Consider the following 14,806-nt stretch of genomic DNA (forward strand, 5'->3'; position numbering starts at 1 on the left):
TTTAAAGACCATAAATACATGATTATCATTTATAAAATCAGTCATACCTCAAGCATCTGACACTTTATGGCAAACCATTTTACATTTTATCATTTGGAAGAAATGAAGATTCCTCCAAATAAAATACTTTTCCACCTCCCTGAGCCATGCTTTGAAAGTTCCCCCTCCTCCAGCGGCCATCTGTCGGGCTATGACGTTTCCTTTAGCTCCGCCCACGGACATACTGCGATCCCGTCACTCAGCCCTTCTCCTTCGTCGGCCGAGGACTTGTAAACCAGATCGCCGTGCTGGTTAGAATCGTTTGTAAATTAAGAAAACTGAACTTTAATGAATGCCCGTGCGGTGCCAACCGATGGGTAAAATGCACTGGCTTGGCCTTCGTTCTTGTTTTCCCCGGGGTTCTGGATTGGTCGGGATGCTATAAAGGTGAGGTGTCACTGGTTCAAACATCAGACACACCAGCCATCCACTGATTAACTCTGTAAGGTAGCATGGATGTGCTGTTCTTCTCTGAAGCAGGTACACGGAGGGTTTCTGGACAGATTTGAACTGGATCTAACAGTCCATAGGTCAAGCAAACAGACTGACACCGTCTCATACAGAAAGCCCTTTGAGAACTCAGTTTTTTCTGGTTCTCTCCAACCCCAAATCCAGTCATCTGGAGATATTGTCAGAAGACCACCCAGTGACCTCAGATGTCAGAGCCAGCCCATCCCGCTTGGACCCTGCCAATTCTGTTACGTTCTATGTCCTTGAAAGCTCAACATATCCCCACCCCAGACCCAAACAGCTGAAACTTGGCCTGTGCCTCCACCAATTTACAGACGCTGGTACAGTTTGTCTAAGGACATTGCATTTCCTCTTCAGATCTTGAAACCTAGACTATTACCCCAAATGTGATGACACGTGGCACATCTAAAGTCGTTTAGGTTGGACAGCCACGGAGGCAGCATTTTATGAGGTTAAGACGCCAACTCTGGAGTCATATTGCTTCGGCCACGTCATGTGACAAGGTTGTAGCCATAGGGAACAAGAACTGGTCTTTACAAGTCCAAGGCAACCTTTGCTACCTCTCCTCCCTTTCCGGACCTCCACAGGGGAGATCTTCAGAAGAGAAGTCTTCCCAGCCGGAGACATGATCCAGAAGAACAGGAGGTGAGTTGAGCACTGGTTCTATCTCAGCCAACAGTTACCATGGGCCATGTGGAGAGTCCTCCGTGAGAGCAGACGACGCTCCAGCCTTCTCAACAGTACAGGGTCATCATCAGCCACTGGACACAATGGGGAAGCATATTATGGTCAATTCAGCCCAGCCTCTGACATGGCAGGAAAGATGCTTCTTTCTCAGTCACTGGGTCACAGAGTTTGACAGAGGACTTGGGCTTCCTCCCCCCCACTCATGGGAAGTCATGGAGACAGGACATTAAGAGATAGGTTAGCCAGAGAGACCATGCCATTTGGTAATAAGTAGAAATCAACCTGAAATATAATCAACCTTGACTTCTCATGGTGCCTGTGAATGATGATAGCCAAGATACAGGCTGATTCTGTACTCAATTCTCAATTTCTTTTTCTCCGTGAATTTAATTTGGCATGCTCGTGACAGCTGTGCGTGCAGGTGTATGGGCCGTCGGTAGCAGAAATCCATTAGAGCACATTCTACATGTTTATATTTATATACCCATTTGTCTGACAGCTTTATGTAGGTGTGATGATCGGTCCCTCTAATTCACATAAAGGGGACTTCTGGAGAAACAACTCCCCAGGCTAATTGCATCCAAATGCTAATGCTGATGATAGTGATGATGAAGATGATAATGGTGAAGTAAATTACCAATGGTGTCAAAGAAAACCCCAGACTGAAATTCCAACAAGTTGGCTGCCACTCCCTCTAGCTGCCCTGGATGGCCCTGAGGACCTCCCGCTGGTGAAACCAGAACCGGTCTGAGCTTGAGAGGGTCTTAGGGAGCAGGTGCCCAGCCCGCTCATCACTCACACAGCCCGGAGATGGAACATGGTTTCCTAGTTACAAGAGCGCTGTGGGCTCAGCCAGGTCTCGGTCCAGTGTTCCTTCTATCGCAGCGCTCAGGGTGTGGGCTGGCCTGCTGTCCAGCTCAGAGCCTCACTATGGAAGGACTGCTTGGGGTCAGGAAGTGACCTTAGGTGGGGAAGGGCTCAGAAGGTCTAACCATTGCCCCTCCAGCTGAATCCCACCTTCACACTTCAATATGGGACTGACTGAAGGGAGACAATGCTGAGGGTCCCTCATACCTTGGAAAGATCATCCATAAACTGGACATTTGAGGTCCAAGAAGAAACCCCAGCTTTCAGTAACCCCTTCTAAGCAGCCCAGACAGAGGGTGTGTTTCAGAAAGAAAGAGCAGACTCCAGACTCCAATGGCTTTACAGCAAACACCCCCGAGCACCACACCCGGCACCTAGCTGGTGCTCAATAAACCCACGCAGTTTGAATGGTCAAGGAGGGCACTCGGCGTCAGGCACCGACGTGTCTGCTCCTCAGCCTATCACCTCATTCACTCAACAAACATCTGTCAAGCACCTACTACGTGCAAAGCACCGTGAGGGCACAGAGGCTAGGTTAGAATCCCCTTCCATATGGGGGAGGCTACGCCAGGTTTGTTTCTGGCTTGTATGTCCTGTCTTTTCAGACTCACGCTGAGCCAGTTTCCTTACTCTCTATGCTCTAGCCAGGCTTGTACTTGCTGTTCCGTCTGGCCCAAGTCTTTCCTCCTCTCCACTCTGGCTGCCTGGCTCTTTCTTATCTTTGGGGTTTCACTTTTGATGCCACTTCTGCCTGAAAGGCCTCTGTGGAACATGCTACCTACACCAGCTCTCCGACGACTGTCTGCTCAAGCTCACTGCTGGCCCAGGTGGTCGCCCTCTCAGCATCCACGCCCTCTGCAAGTGGCTTTGAAGTTCCTCCCGTGACAGAGGAGAAGGCTAGTTGCCCAGATGTTGGAAGTGGGCTGGGCCACGTCACTTGCTCGGACAACAGAATGAGTGGCAAGGCACCTTGTCCCCGGACGTGCAGACCTTGCGTATTCCAGCTCACTCCCCTTTGCTTCTGCCGTTGTCCTGAGAAGAGCAAGCCTGGCCGGCGCTTCCTCGCGGAACGTGCCAGAAAGCCCAGCTCAGCCACAATCACTAGCCAGCCAGCCAAGTCCCACTGACTCCCAGCATGCGACGGGGGTTAAGTGCTGTCCTCACCACTGATGCTGTGTGGATTTGTCACATGGCATTAGTGGGGTCATAGTCATTGGAGACACTGAGTCAGTCTCCTATTCCCTTCATATGTGCATGGCACAGAGTAGGTGCTCGGTAAATATCTGGTGAATGAATGAATGAATGAATGAATGAATGAATGAATGAATGAATATGTGACGTAAATCCAGTGCCACATCCTGAACTCAGTAGAATAAAGGGCCCTCCCAAACCCTTCTCCTTCTCAGGAGCCTGGACCTGCCGCGGCCCCACCTTAGATGATGGGATTCAACCCATGGAGAAAATCTCACCTCTGACTTCTGGAGGTATATCCCTTTGCCATCTTGGGTTAAGTTTTGGAAAATACCTGTGAAAATGCAGAAGGGAGAAACACCCCTAATATGTTTGAAAATATCGTGAACTAGCTCCTCCCATATGGCCCCTCACCTGGGAACCCAACTGTGGAACCACATGTGGTCACACGTATTATAAGCGAGCTGCCTCACACCTTTGCCCCTGGGAAAGCAGGGCGCAGATGAGTGTGGGGGTGCGGCCAGGCTGCGGGCACGCCGCCTACGTCCCCCCGAGCTCCCTGCCTGTTGTTTGCCCCCACTGGCAGCTCCTCTCCGCCTGCGTGGACTGGGGACAGGTGGGCAATCCAGCAGAGGAAGCCCTGCCCTCCCTCTCCCCCGCTCACTCTCCATCTCCTCGGCCCGCAGCATCAGGAGGACGAAGCTGACGAAGTCCATCTGCAGGCTGGGGTTGCCATAGCGGGTAAGCATCAGCAGGCAGATGTCACGGCTGAGCGCGATTCCTGCAGTGACACAGACTCCTGCCGTCGGTGCCGGGACCTCATACCCAGCTCCCCTCCCATTTGAGACCCCTTAAATTGTCCCCCCTCTCCTGGGACCTGAATCCTGAAAGCATGGGGATCTTCTTTTATGGGCTTCCTTGTGAACTGTTTAATTATTTAGTACATTCGTTTTATTTTATCTCTACTCCCCATTCCTGCCCCCTTGGGCAACCTGCACAAGGATCTTTCGATCAAGTGGGTTACTGGCCTTGAAGGCAGGACGCAGTCTGTTAGGGGTCAAGAGCATCTGCTCTGGAGCCTGGTGGTCTTAAATTTAACCCCCAGGCAAGTGACCCAGTTTCCCTGAGCCCCCATTTCTCCCTCTGTAAAGTGGGGTTAGAACAGGGCATTGTTGAAGATTAAATGAGAGTGTGGATGTGCCAGCCTTCAATCACGGTTAGCAGAGATTAGAGCGATAATGACCAATGTTTCTGTTATTTGTAGATCCCCGTGTTTGGGTCTCTGAACTCAGGGAGTGACTTTGTGCATTAGAATTATTCCAGGATGTCATCAGCCCCACCTCCGCCCGCCGTGCCCACCTGCGTCCTTCATGGCAGCCTGCAGCTGGGCACAGTTCAGGCATCCTGACCCAGCTCTGTCTTGCTTGTGGAAAACTTCCTACGAAGAACCAAATGTTAAAGAAGCCAGGCTTCCCAGGTCCCACCCGAGAGCCCCCTGTGGCCCGGTGTCCGCGCGGCAGAGCGCCGCTGGAGGGCGCGGGCTCCATCGGCAGGGCCCGCTGCCGGGCGAGGACAGGGCAGAGGGTCCCTGCCAGGGTCTGACCTCCCTCCCGTTTCTTCTGAGGGGTTCTGAGGAAGGGGCGGTCTTTTGGTCGCAGGGGATAGACAGTCTGGGTACATGAAAATACACTTCCTCTGAGCACATCATCCAACCTTTAAAGGGCTTCCAACTTTATGACTCGGGGGACAAGGGGGAGAGCTGTGAGCAATGACTGGAAAAGCAGAAAAGAGCCAGGTTATGAAGGACTTTCCATCACGCTAGAGTGCGGGCTGCCTCTGGGGGCCATGGGGGTCACAAAGCTTTTAGCCAGGAAGTGGGATATGGGCCCGTGTGAGCTTCTGAGTCAGGAGACAAGTGTAAAGTCTCTGAGGGTGTGAGGAGGGCTCACTGGAGGGACAGCAGACCGGGTAAGTAGTTGCATGTAAAGGGCTGACAGGGAGAGAAGTGTAAGGACCCTACATACTTTGCAGGATCAACACTTCTGGAGCATCCTGCCAGGAGGCATGGGCAAGACTGGTTCGTACCTGATAGAGCGTCAGCTGCTTCCACAGGTCCCTGAATTCCTGGATGCTCATGGTACCCGATGCATTCAGCTGATAGCAGGGTTAAGGTCAAAGTTAAGAGTTTCATCTATGCCTCTGGAAGCGGCGACTGGCCCTCCACACCCCCACGCGATTATGGACAGCCCCATTCAACGGCGGGTGTCTCTGGTGGCCTCCCTTGCTGGAGCGTCCAGCCCAGGGCTCCCTGGCCCTCACTGGGAAAGGACAGGATGAGCCGAAACAGCAGCACAGGCAGAAGGGCCGCTGATGGTGGCGACGGTGGCGATGATAACAGCTACCCTGCAGTGAAGCAGGATATTTCGACCTGGCCAATTTGATGTAGTTAAAACGAACCTATGGAAGGAGTCAGGTGGCTAAGGATTCTCCTTCTATTCAGGCATTTCAAGGAAGGTTGGAAGCGTAATGGTTGGCTTGTAGTTCGTGTCCAGATCCCTCGCATTAGAGAGACTGGGTCAACATACCACCCTTCAAGTGGGCCCAGCTCTGAGGGACTCGCTTTATCCGTGTTCCACATTTTCACCTGGGAGGTGAGATAGGTGTTAACTCACCCCTGTGGATGATGAGATGAGGGCTCAGAGAATCTGATCACGTCCAAGTTCATATCACTGGTGACAAGGCTGGGACCTGTTCCAAGGCCTGTACCTGGCCACCATCCCATGCTGCCCACCCCTCTGCCAAGTTTCTGCAAAGATTGTGTTTGTATTTGTAACCCCGCCCCCCGTACATGTGCACATGCACACACACACACACACACTATCCATCCGATGAGCTATCTCTGGTGTGGACAACCAAACTTCGATTCAAGTGTCTACTTGGATAGGCAGAAGGTTTGCTATAAAAATTGCAGGGCTGAGACCAGGAAAGCTGACCCATAAATGGGGACAGCCACTGCCTGGTCACCAAACAGGAAACAGGCCCTGCTGCTCCTGTTTAAGCTTCTTGTAACCTGGAGAATTGATACTCATCACCACCCTGCCGCCGCCTCATCGTCACGATCAGACTACTGTCATCAGTAGCTGATCTCGATCACTTCCTAGGACAGGTCTGTCCTAAGCACTTCACACAGCTCATCCCCTTGGCCTTCTCACACTGATCCTGCCAACGAGGCTGCAGATGAGGACCTGGGGACACGATGAGGCTGAGTGACTTGCCCTGATGACCCAACTGGGCACTGGGGTTAGGATTCAAACCCAGGCAGCCTGGCTTCAGGGCAAAGTTCTCAACCAGCAGCGTGCATCTTCCCACAGACCAGAAAAGATACGTCCAGTCGGGCCAGGATCCCCTGACAGGCATCGAGGCTGAAGAGGGGCCGTGTGCTCCCCAGACCTGCAGAGGAACAGAAAGAGTACATGGGGGGCTGGCCCAGGACAGCATGACATGGCCCTTTTCTGAATGGGACCGGACAGTGCTGCCTAGGCCAGCCACAGGTTCCAATAGCCATTATCTGTGTGGGAAGGGAAGAGACAAAGAGCCATAGAGAGAGGGGAGGCTTGGTGGTCTCTGCACCCAAGCTGCACAGTAAATCCCCGTGGAGAACCCCAGTCATCGCTGGCGTTGCTTGTGCAGTGAGTCAGAAGACCATGGCCCTATGAACCCAGCAAGGGCCAGGATCAGAGAGTCCCTGGTTCTACGGGAGAGATCTGAGGGATCAACTAGTTCAAGTCCCCGTGCACATTAGGGGATGCTTTCCTTAGACGTCTCAGTGTGGTCAGTCACTTGTGGGTGCTCACATAGAGGGCTAGCTCCATCCAGGAGAAACTTCCTATGTTAGTTTCAAAGGAAACTCCTGTAAAGTCTCTCACTAGTCCTTGCTCTGCCCATTGAAAAGCACAAAAGGGTGTTTGACCCCTCTCAACATTTCTCCACCTGTTCCCCAGCCGATATGGCTCCTAGCTCTCAGAGCCCTCTATTATAGTTACACTTCGCCAGAACCTCTCTAAAGCATGGTCTAGAGCCTGGAGCACACCCTTCGGATGCAACCTGGTTAAGCCCAGTATACGGGGTCCATCACTTGCAACATTTTCAGTCTGCATTTTTCAAATTATGTTCCAAAGAAGATTCTCCGCAGAGAAAGGCTTTTGAATTTAAACAAATTTGAAATAATTTTATCTATAGATGCTTCCCTCCTGTTCATCAGACACCTTAGTATATGATAGGTACTGAGGGGCCAACGCTGAAATTTCGTTTAACGCAGAATTTCCCAAGCACGATTGACCACAGAACCTAATCCCTTCTAGTTCACGGAATACTTACTAAAACCTCTTGATTCCTAGTGTTTCTTGGAACACAATTTCCAAAACACAAATCTAAATGCTGCCATTAAATACAGCCGGAATCTGAACTCGTTTATTTAATAGCAGCAATTTAAAACTATTAGCTCCTGTTAAGCCTGAGGTCACCTAAAATAACCAGATATCTTTCACATCAATTGCCACAAAAATGAGGTCTCTCCTGTTAGAAACTTGTACAACCAATTTTTTAAAAATAACAAAACGGTAGTTTTGAATGATCACCCCGACTCCGTCGCATCTTTTCTCGGTCTGGGCACAGCTCGCAGCGAACGTCCTGAATTTCAGTTCTGCTGTCGAGGATCGTGGTTCCTCCAACACTGCGCCACCCGCACATCTGGCCAGCCTCCCTTCCACATCTGCTTCGGAACCACGGACACAAGATGAGGAAGTGACGACGTGCGGGGCAAGGGAAGAATCCAAGGGCTTTCTGAACATCTAGACACTCGGCTGTCACAGAATTACCCCTCTGGTTTTATCTTCATACCTCCTTTGGGACTGCCGCTAAGACTTGTGGATACAGCTCCTATTGCTGCTTCACAACCCACACTTCATCATGTATCCCGGGAGACTGTCCCAAATACTTCACCAAAATCCACAGTGGTCCCCTGACCTAGCGAACCAGAACCCTCTCAGAGGACTGCCCAGAATCAATTTGTCCACACATTCCCTGGAAAACCTATTTGCAAGCCCTGTGATCAGGGCAGTTAAAACTATTCAAATATGCACTCTTCAGGTAGTTTCCCAGAAATGTCTTTCCAAGTGGGGCAGAGGGGAGGATTCTTCTCTTCTGTCATTTCTAGCCTCTCTCCTTCTGGCTCTTTTATTCAAATGAGGCTTTGAGAAACCATCTGGAAATGCATTTCAAGCCCCGAGTTATACAATACCCTGGACTGTAACTTGTTTGGGTTTGAAGTCTTGTTTTCATATCATGAAGAAGCAATCACATATGTTGAGTAGAAAATACCCTTTAATATTTTTTTTTTGGCTTAGTTTTTTCATTTTGAAGTTTTTTTCTTCCCTGGAGAAATCATGTTCTTCTTGCTCAAAATATACTTAGAAAATATCTTTATGTGGACTTTAAACTTTCCTAATGATGTATCCCAGGCTCCTTCCGAAGGCCTCCTCACCACCCATGAGTAGCCCTCCTAGGTGATACACTCCCTCCCTCCAGATGTTTGTAGGTTTGTAGGTTGATCAATTTAAATATGAGTTCATCAGAGTGCTCCATAGTGGGCTAATCAACATTTAACACTTATTTACCCTGTTGAGGAAGTGAGTACAGTCTTTCCACATGGGATTTATATGCCAAGAAACAAGTACTCCGCTATTCTTCTCAAACTAGGAAAGTAGCAGAAACCTTCATTTTTACTACCATGTCTCCAACTAAGCAAAACAAACAAACAATTTTCCAAGCTACATACATTTTTTTACTGCTGTCAGACCACATGACCCACCCCGGCGTACGACATGGCTGCTCAGGGCACCAGCACACAGTAGGTTCACACGTCCCACCAGGGGAAATAGAAACAGACCTAGAGTTCAGAACAGTTGCGTCCCTGATCCTGCCGATGAGTGACTCTGAAATACTCACCTGACCAGGTCAGGTGGTTCAGGATCCTCTGCAGTTGAACTGCGTTTATTTCTGGACACTGGAGTGAAAGCAGAGGGACAGGAGCAAATCATCACCATGAAACGCTTGTTAGGTGCAGAGGGCACAGCTAACGGGGGCTGGGATATCCTCGCCAACACCCGCTCCGCATGGCACAGATGCCATTTCTGGGCAGAATAAGTGATGCCACTATGTTGCACCTACGGAATGTGACGAGTCATGCCATTAAATCTGGACCTTCATAAGAACTTTACAATAGTTTTAAACTAGGCTGCACCCCAGCAGAGCAGGACTCTTAAGAAATAGACGGGAAGAAAACAGTGGCTTTCAAACTGGGTTCTATAGAGAAGCTTCATAAGTTGAGCAGACGAGTTGGTTTAAATGACACTCCTAATAAAATAGCCTCAGCCAAGATTCCATATTTTAATTGTAGACTCATCAGAAGCAACTCTTTACATTAACATTTAACTTTAAAATATGTCAACAAAATACAAAGATCACAAATTTAAACATAAAACAGATACATATTCATCATATACAATTATTTTTTAAATATGTGTTTTATTGATTTGAGAAAGCGAGGAAGGGAGAGGGGGAGAGAGAGAAACATAGAGGGTCACTGCCGCCTGCTCGCCCCCTGCTGGGATCGAGCAGGCAACTGGGCACGTGCCCTGGTTCGAAATTGCCGGAATCCAACCAGCGACCTCTCGGTGCATGGAATGATGCTCAACCAACTGAGCCTCACCAGGGCAATAATATACAATTTTTATCCCTTTCGTATATATTGGGATTCTCTATGAGATTTCATTACATAAAAGGACGGTAGCAGAAAATGTTTGGAAACCCCTGGTGCGGAGAAAACATTTATATACAACACATGTAAAATTCTAACATATCGTCTTTGGCTACATTGAGCAAAGCACCAGGGGTGAATAGGAGAACAGATGGGGGGCGTGGGGGGAGGCAAGATGTTAATTAAGTCCAGAGTGTTACTAACATGCTCTTTCATTTTGAATGAAATCGCTCAGATATCAGAGCCCAGATTTCCAGTGTATCTCTTGCCCTATTTCCTGCAAGGTAGGGACTAAGTAGCCTCTAGAACCCTACACCCACCCTGCTGGCCTCCTGCTCTGGACCAGCCCAGGGAAAGACCTCAAGGGTCCAGGTGTGCGGCCCTGGGCCCTCTGCCTTCCCATTGTCCTCTTACCCGCCCCACCCCGTCTCGAGGAAACCACCCAAAGGTCATTCTCCCTGGGTTCCCTTAATGGTCCTCCCCAGACCCCTGGCTTGTCATTGTCACTCCCAGTGCTGATTTCTGACTCTGCTGCATTCTGTTTTCTCCTAACTAATCAATAAAGCTTCCAAGAACAGAGATGCATTTCACAGGGGCCTTCTGGAGACAATAGCTCCACTCGTTTGTTTAAAAACTTGAGGGCCTGAATAGAAAGTGGCAGTCTGGGAACTAGCGACCTCAAATTACAGTTTATACACAGGGTCAGGCCGCTGCAAACAGTTGGTGCAGTTACATGCTCCCCTTTGTCCCTGCTCCGCCCACTTCTGGCTACCACACCTCTTCCACTTACCTGTTCAAAGAGTTTGGCGAAGACTTCGTCATGCCCTTCAGTTTGGTCTTCTATCTCCTAGAGGAACAGACACATAGAGACCGTTATGCACCCGGATACGTGAACTCTCCGAGGCACACTTATGTCTCGTGGCTTCCAGGTTTCCAAAATCCAGAAGTTTGACCTCGAGCTGTCTTAAATGCTCTGCCACCGCCTTCACACAGCCCCCATTCCTCCAGTTCTCGCTGCCTCTGGGGAGTGGCAGACAGTGAACTGGGCGACAGAAACACTGGCAGAGAGAAGCACGAGAAGGTAAAGGCACCGCTCATGCACCTGGGGCTCTGGGCCCTCAATGGACCTGGCCAGAAGGGCAGTTCTCCCGGTGCGAAAACAGCAGAACCTGGGTACTCTTTGGGCACAATAAACAATGTAGCACACAGCAAGTTCTGTACAATCTGAGGACCTTCTCCCCGCCCCCTGAGCATGAGGGAGACAGCCACCGTCCTGGCGTTGTGAAGTCTCAGCCGTGTGGAATCCCACATCACTACTCACCTTAGAGAATACGATTCCGGAATTGCTGCCAATCTCACTACGGGAGAAACAAAAGAGTTACATCTTGGGGATCGTCTTGGGATCATGCTGGCCAGTCTTCTCCCTCCCCTGGGGAGCTCTTCCAAGTCCCTGAGCTGATGCACCTGGCCAGCTCTCACGCCTCACCTCCCCTCTCTCTTGGAAGTGGAGGTCCAGCCACGTGGCACGCACACTGCTTATAACGCCCACATGCCCAGTGCTGTTTCTCACTGTATGCCTTTGCTCATGCCAAGCCCTGTGCCCACCCTCATCGGACTATTCCTACTCATATTTTAAGATGCTTGAGATCAAGTCCAACTATCAATAGCCAAAACATGAAGAAAGGAGGAAAAAAAACTGGATTCTAAGCATTGAAGGGTTGTCATGTCAAAAAAAAAAAAAAAATCACAGGCCAAATAATAAGCTTATCTGAGATGTATATATATTGATTCACCTGCACATACCAGTGGTGTCTGAGCCTGCTGGCTGATGACAGCCTCCACTCATCTGAACCACCCTGTGCATCCCTTAGGAACCACCACCTCCCAGAAACCACCCTGCTTTCCCCAGGACCACGGAAAGTTAGCCGAGGCCCCTTCTTGCTGCTGTTCTAACATCCTGCAGATAGGCAGTTCCATTGGCTACAGTGTAACAAAAACAACTTCATATGAACCATCCTTTCCAAACTTTGAGCTTCTGGAGGGCAAGGCGGTGCTGCACCTGTTCTGTCTTTTCCCCTGTAATGGCTCGCGGAGTGTTCGTGTGTTCGGTGCAAGAGGGGAAGGAAGAAGGGAAGGATGCTCTCCATGCCCAGAGCTGTCCTGCTGTCCTGTTCTCCCGATCCCCGCTCTGTACTGACCGCAGAGACCCCGCCTGCTGCCTCTGCCACCTGGTGCTCCTTATCATCCCTGGCCCGCGGGGACCCTGACCTCCCGCACAGGCCTGTGCCCTTACTAGAAGATGTGCTTCCTGGAGAAGACTCTGAGGACAAACTCGGACTCCTGGCAGGCCACCGACGTGCAGGGCACAATGAGGTACGTCCCCGGCTGCAGCCACAGCTCCTGACTCACTTCTTTTTCTGGGAGAAATGCCTCAGGAAAACTCAGGGGATTATTTTGCAAGAAGAACTCACGGGGCAGTTTCTCCCGGTCATCGAAGAACTGTAGGTGGAAAACAGAAGGGTACCAGTTGAGGTGATTACCCCGGGCTGGTGGCCAGGCCTGGGGCCCTTGGCCAGGAGCCAGGAGTAAAGTGACCTCTTATTTGCTCAATCCAACCTGCCCCAGTGGAAGATGGGATAAGAGTGAGGAGCTGAGACTAAAGCAGAATATATCAGGAGTAGGCACCTATGCTGGGACCCTATGCGGGGCTGAATGGACACTTATCAGTAGATTTGCCATTACATTGAAAACAACATTGTATACAAAATGTGACGAATGTCACTGTTTCTGCACTTTCCAAGATCAGACATTTGCCCAAAGTCAGCCAGCTGGTAAGAGTTCGGTCCAGGGCTGGAATTCAGGACAACTGAGCTCCAATGCCCATGTTCTTCACACTTCCTGAAAATGCATTCACGCATGTGATACAATTTCAAGGTTGATTATGACATGATTATGGGTACAGATACAGGTGGACCACCAACTACCTCCCCACCAACATCATAACAGCCACATACAGATAAACTGGACATTCCACGTCATCTCAGCGAAAACAGCTCATAAAGGGGAAAGAGGACTGGACAGGAGCTCAGGAGACCTGAGTCGGGCTCTAGTTCTTATATTGTCTGGGTGTGTATTTTGTTTTATCTTATATTCATATTCTCTTTCTCTCTCCTCTCTCCCCACACTTTCCCTCTCCCTCCCTCTCTCCATCCATCCCTCCTTTATTTCTCCATTTTTCTCTCTTGCTCCCTCGTCTTCTCAGGGCTGTGGGGGAACAGGAGGTCCATATGGAGGATCTCTCCTCCAGTGTATATACAGCTGTTAGCAGACCCTCCCCATCCACACAAAGCCGTATTTCACAGACTCCACCCAGGGTTCGGGAAATAAAATGTATCTTCTGATGACATACACTTTGTTTTATCAGACAATGAGAAGTAGGGAATCATCCTGTTGCCATCTTTGCCTTGGCTACTAGGAATCTCAGAACTGAATTTTATAATCAGCCGTACTAGCTGTCCTATGTTTAGTTTTTCTGATAGAATCAACTGCTTTTTTTATCCCTCATTTATTTGTTATTTATTTCTTGCCTTTACATTTTTTAACTGGCTTATCATTTTGTTCTGTTTACAATTTTATTGTAGGTTGACCCAATTCTGTTTAGAAATAGTCCTGATATAAATAATTTTTTCTTATTAAATTAACAGGCAACTTTGGAATCACTTGGTGTTCCCACAGGAGGAAAAAACCAAGACTGACCCAAGATAGCCAATGCAAAATGGTTTCTTTATAAAAAAATCCCTTTACATTGTTTAGTCCAATCTGAGCAAATTAAGTTTTTCACTCCTATGTTCTTTGGGTACCAAAATAATAGCTGACACCCTGCAGAGGCTGGGATACCTCATGCCTTCTAACCGTCCCTCTAGGCTGTCACTGTGCCTGAAATACAGGGTTGTCCTCTGCCTGTGTTTCTGTCCCATTTTCCAATCCTTGTCCCTTGTCCCCAAGGAGGTGGGCTGCATGGTCTCCTTGTGTCTCATAAGTTATAGATCAATTTTATTATGGGTTTCACAACTCAGGCAAGGTTGTAATTTATCAGCCTTCCTATGCTGTGACAGTCTTCAATATTAGCCGTAGGTATTTATGAGGGGATTTAATAAATTCTAAGATTTATTGGTTCTATACCAGGCTCAGAGATCACCCTGCAGAGGGAAAAGGGTTTCTTGGGGTCCTGGGAGGAGAAAGAACGGCAGAAGCTCTGTGCTTCCACACACAAGCAATTGACATTCTTGTCGGACGTGCTCAGAGCCCCTGTTGAAGGCTGCCGAACCTCCACAGTGGCTTTGCCAAATGTGACATCGCTCCAAACCGGGAACTCACCTTGCTCATCTGAAAAACAGACAAAAAAGAGACCTCATAGTCAGTGAATCTAGCTCGTTCACACACTCAAACTCTAATGGAGGCTAATACACAAGAAGACTCTACCCAGAGCCCCTTCCCCTCCCACATGGCCTTCTGTTCCAGTCAATGACATTTTGATCCACCATCAGGAAATCTGGAAAAGGGCGATGGAAGGCAGCCTTGGCTTTTTTGGAAAAAGGAAACCAGTATTAATTGTAAAGTGTGTGATGGGTGCATTGAGAAGCCCTGTCACGTGATCGGTTATTCTGCTCTTTGCATAAATATCACTGTCCCTGTTTTACAGACAGAGAAACTGAGGCCCAGTGCAAGAAGATG

General features: G+C 49.3%; 1 protein-coding gene across 1 annotated transcript in view; it reads right to left on the reverse strand.

The window, feature by feature from the left end:
* Positions 1-1,213: 1,213 nt before the first annotated feature.
* Positions 1,214-14,806, reverse strand: part of CAPN14 (calpain 14) — a 29,735-nt gene continuing 16,142 nt past the window's right edge. The window contains exons 12-22 of the mRNA XM_036263134.1: positions 14,450-14,458; positions 12,366-12,571; positions 11,394-11,430; positions 10,863-10,919; positions 9,262-9,319; positions 6,641-6,705; positions 5,341-5,409; positions 4,615-4,693; positions 3,920-4,036; positions 3,534-3,589; positions 1,214-1,271 (exon numbers count right to left, since the gene is read on the reverse strand). Of these exons, the coding sequence (XP_036119027.1) occupies positions 1,245-1,271; positions 3,534-3,589; positions 3,920-4,036; positions 4,615-4,693; positions 5,341-5,409; positions 6,641-6,705; positions 9,262-9,319; positions 10,863-10,919; positions 11,394-11,430; positions 12,366-12,571; positions 14,450-14,458 (780 nt within the window). The 3' untranslated portion in view covers positions 1,214-1,244. The remainder of the gene's footprint in view (positions 1,272-3,533; positions 3,590-3,919; positions 4,037-4,614; positions 4,694-5,340; positions 5,410-6,640; positions 6,706-9,261; positions 9,320-10,862; positions 10,920-11,393; positions 11,431-12,365; positions 12,572-14,449; positions 14,459-14,806) is intronic.

This window comes from Molossus molossus, unplaced genomic scaffold, assembly GCF_014108415.1.
Source record: "Molossus molossus isolate mMolMol1 unplaced genomic scaffold, mMolMol1.p scaffold_m16_p_15, whole genome shotgun sequence".
Taxonomy (NCBI): domain Eukaryota; kingdom Metazoa; phylum Chordata; class Mammalia; order Chiroptera; family Molossidae; genus Molossus; species Molossus molossus.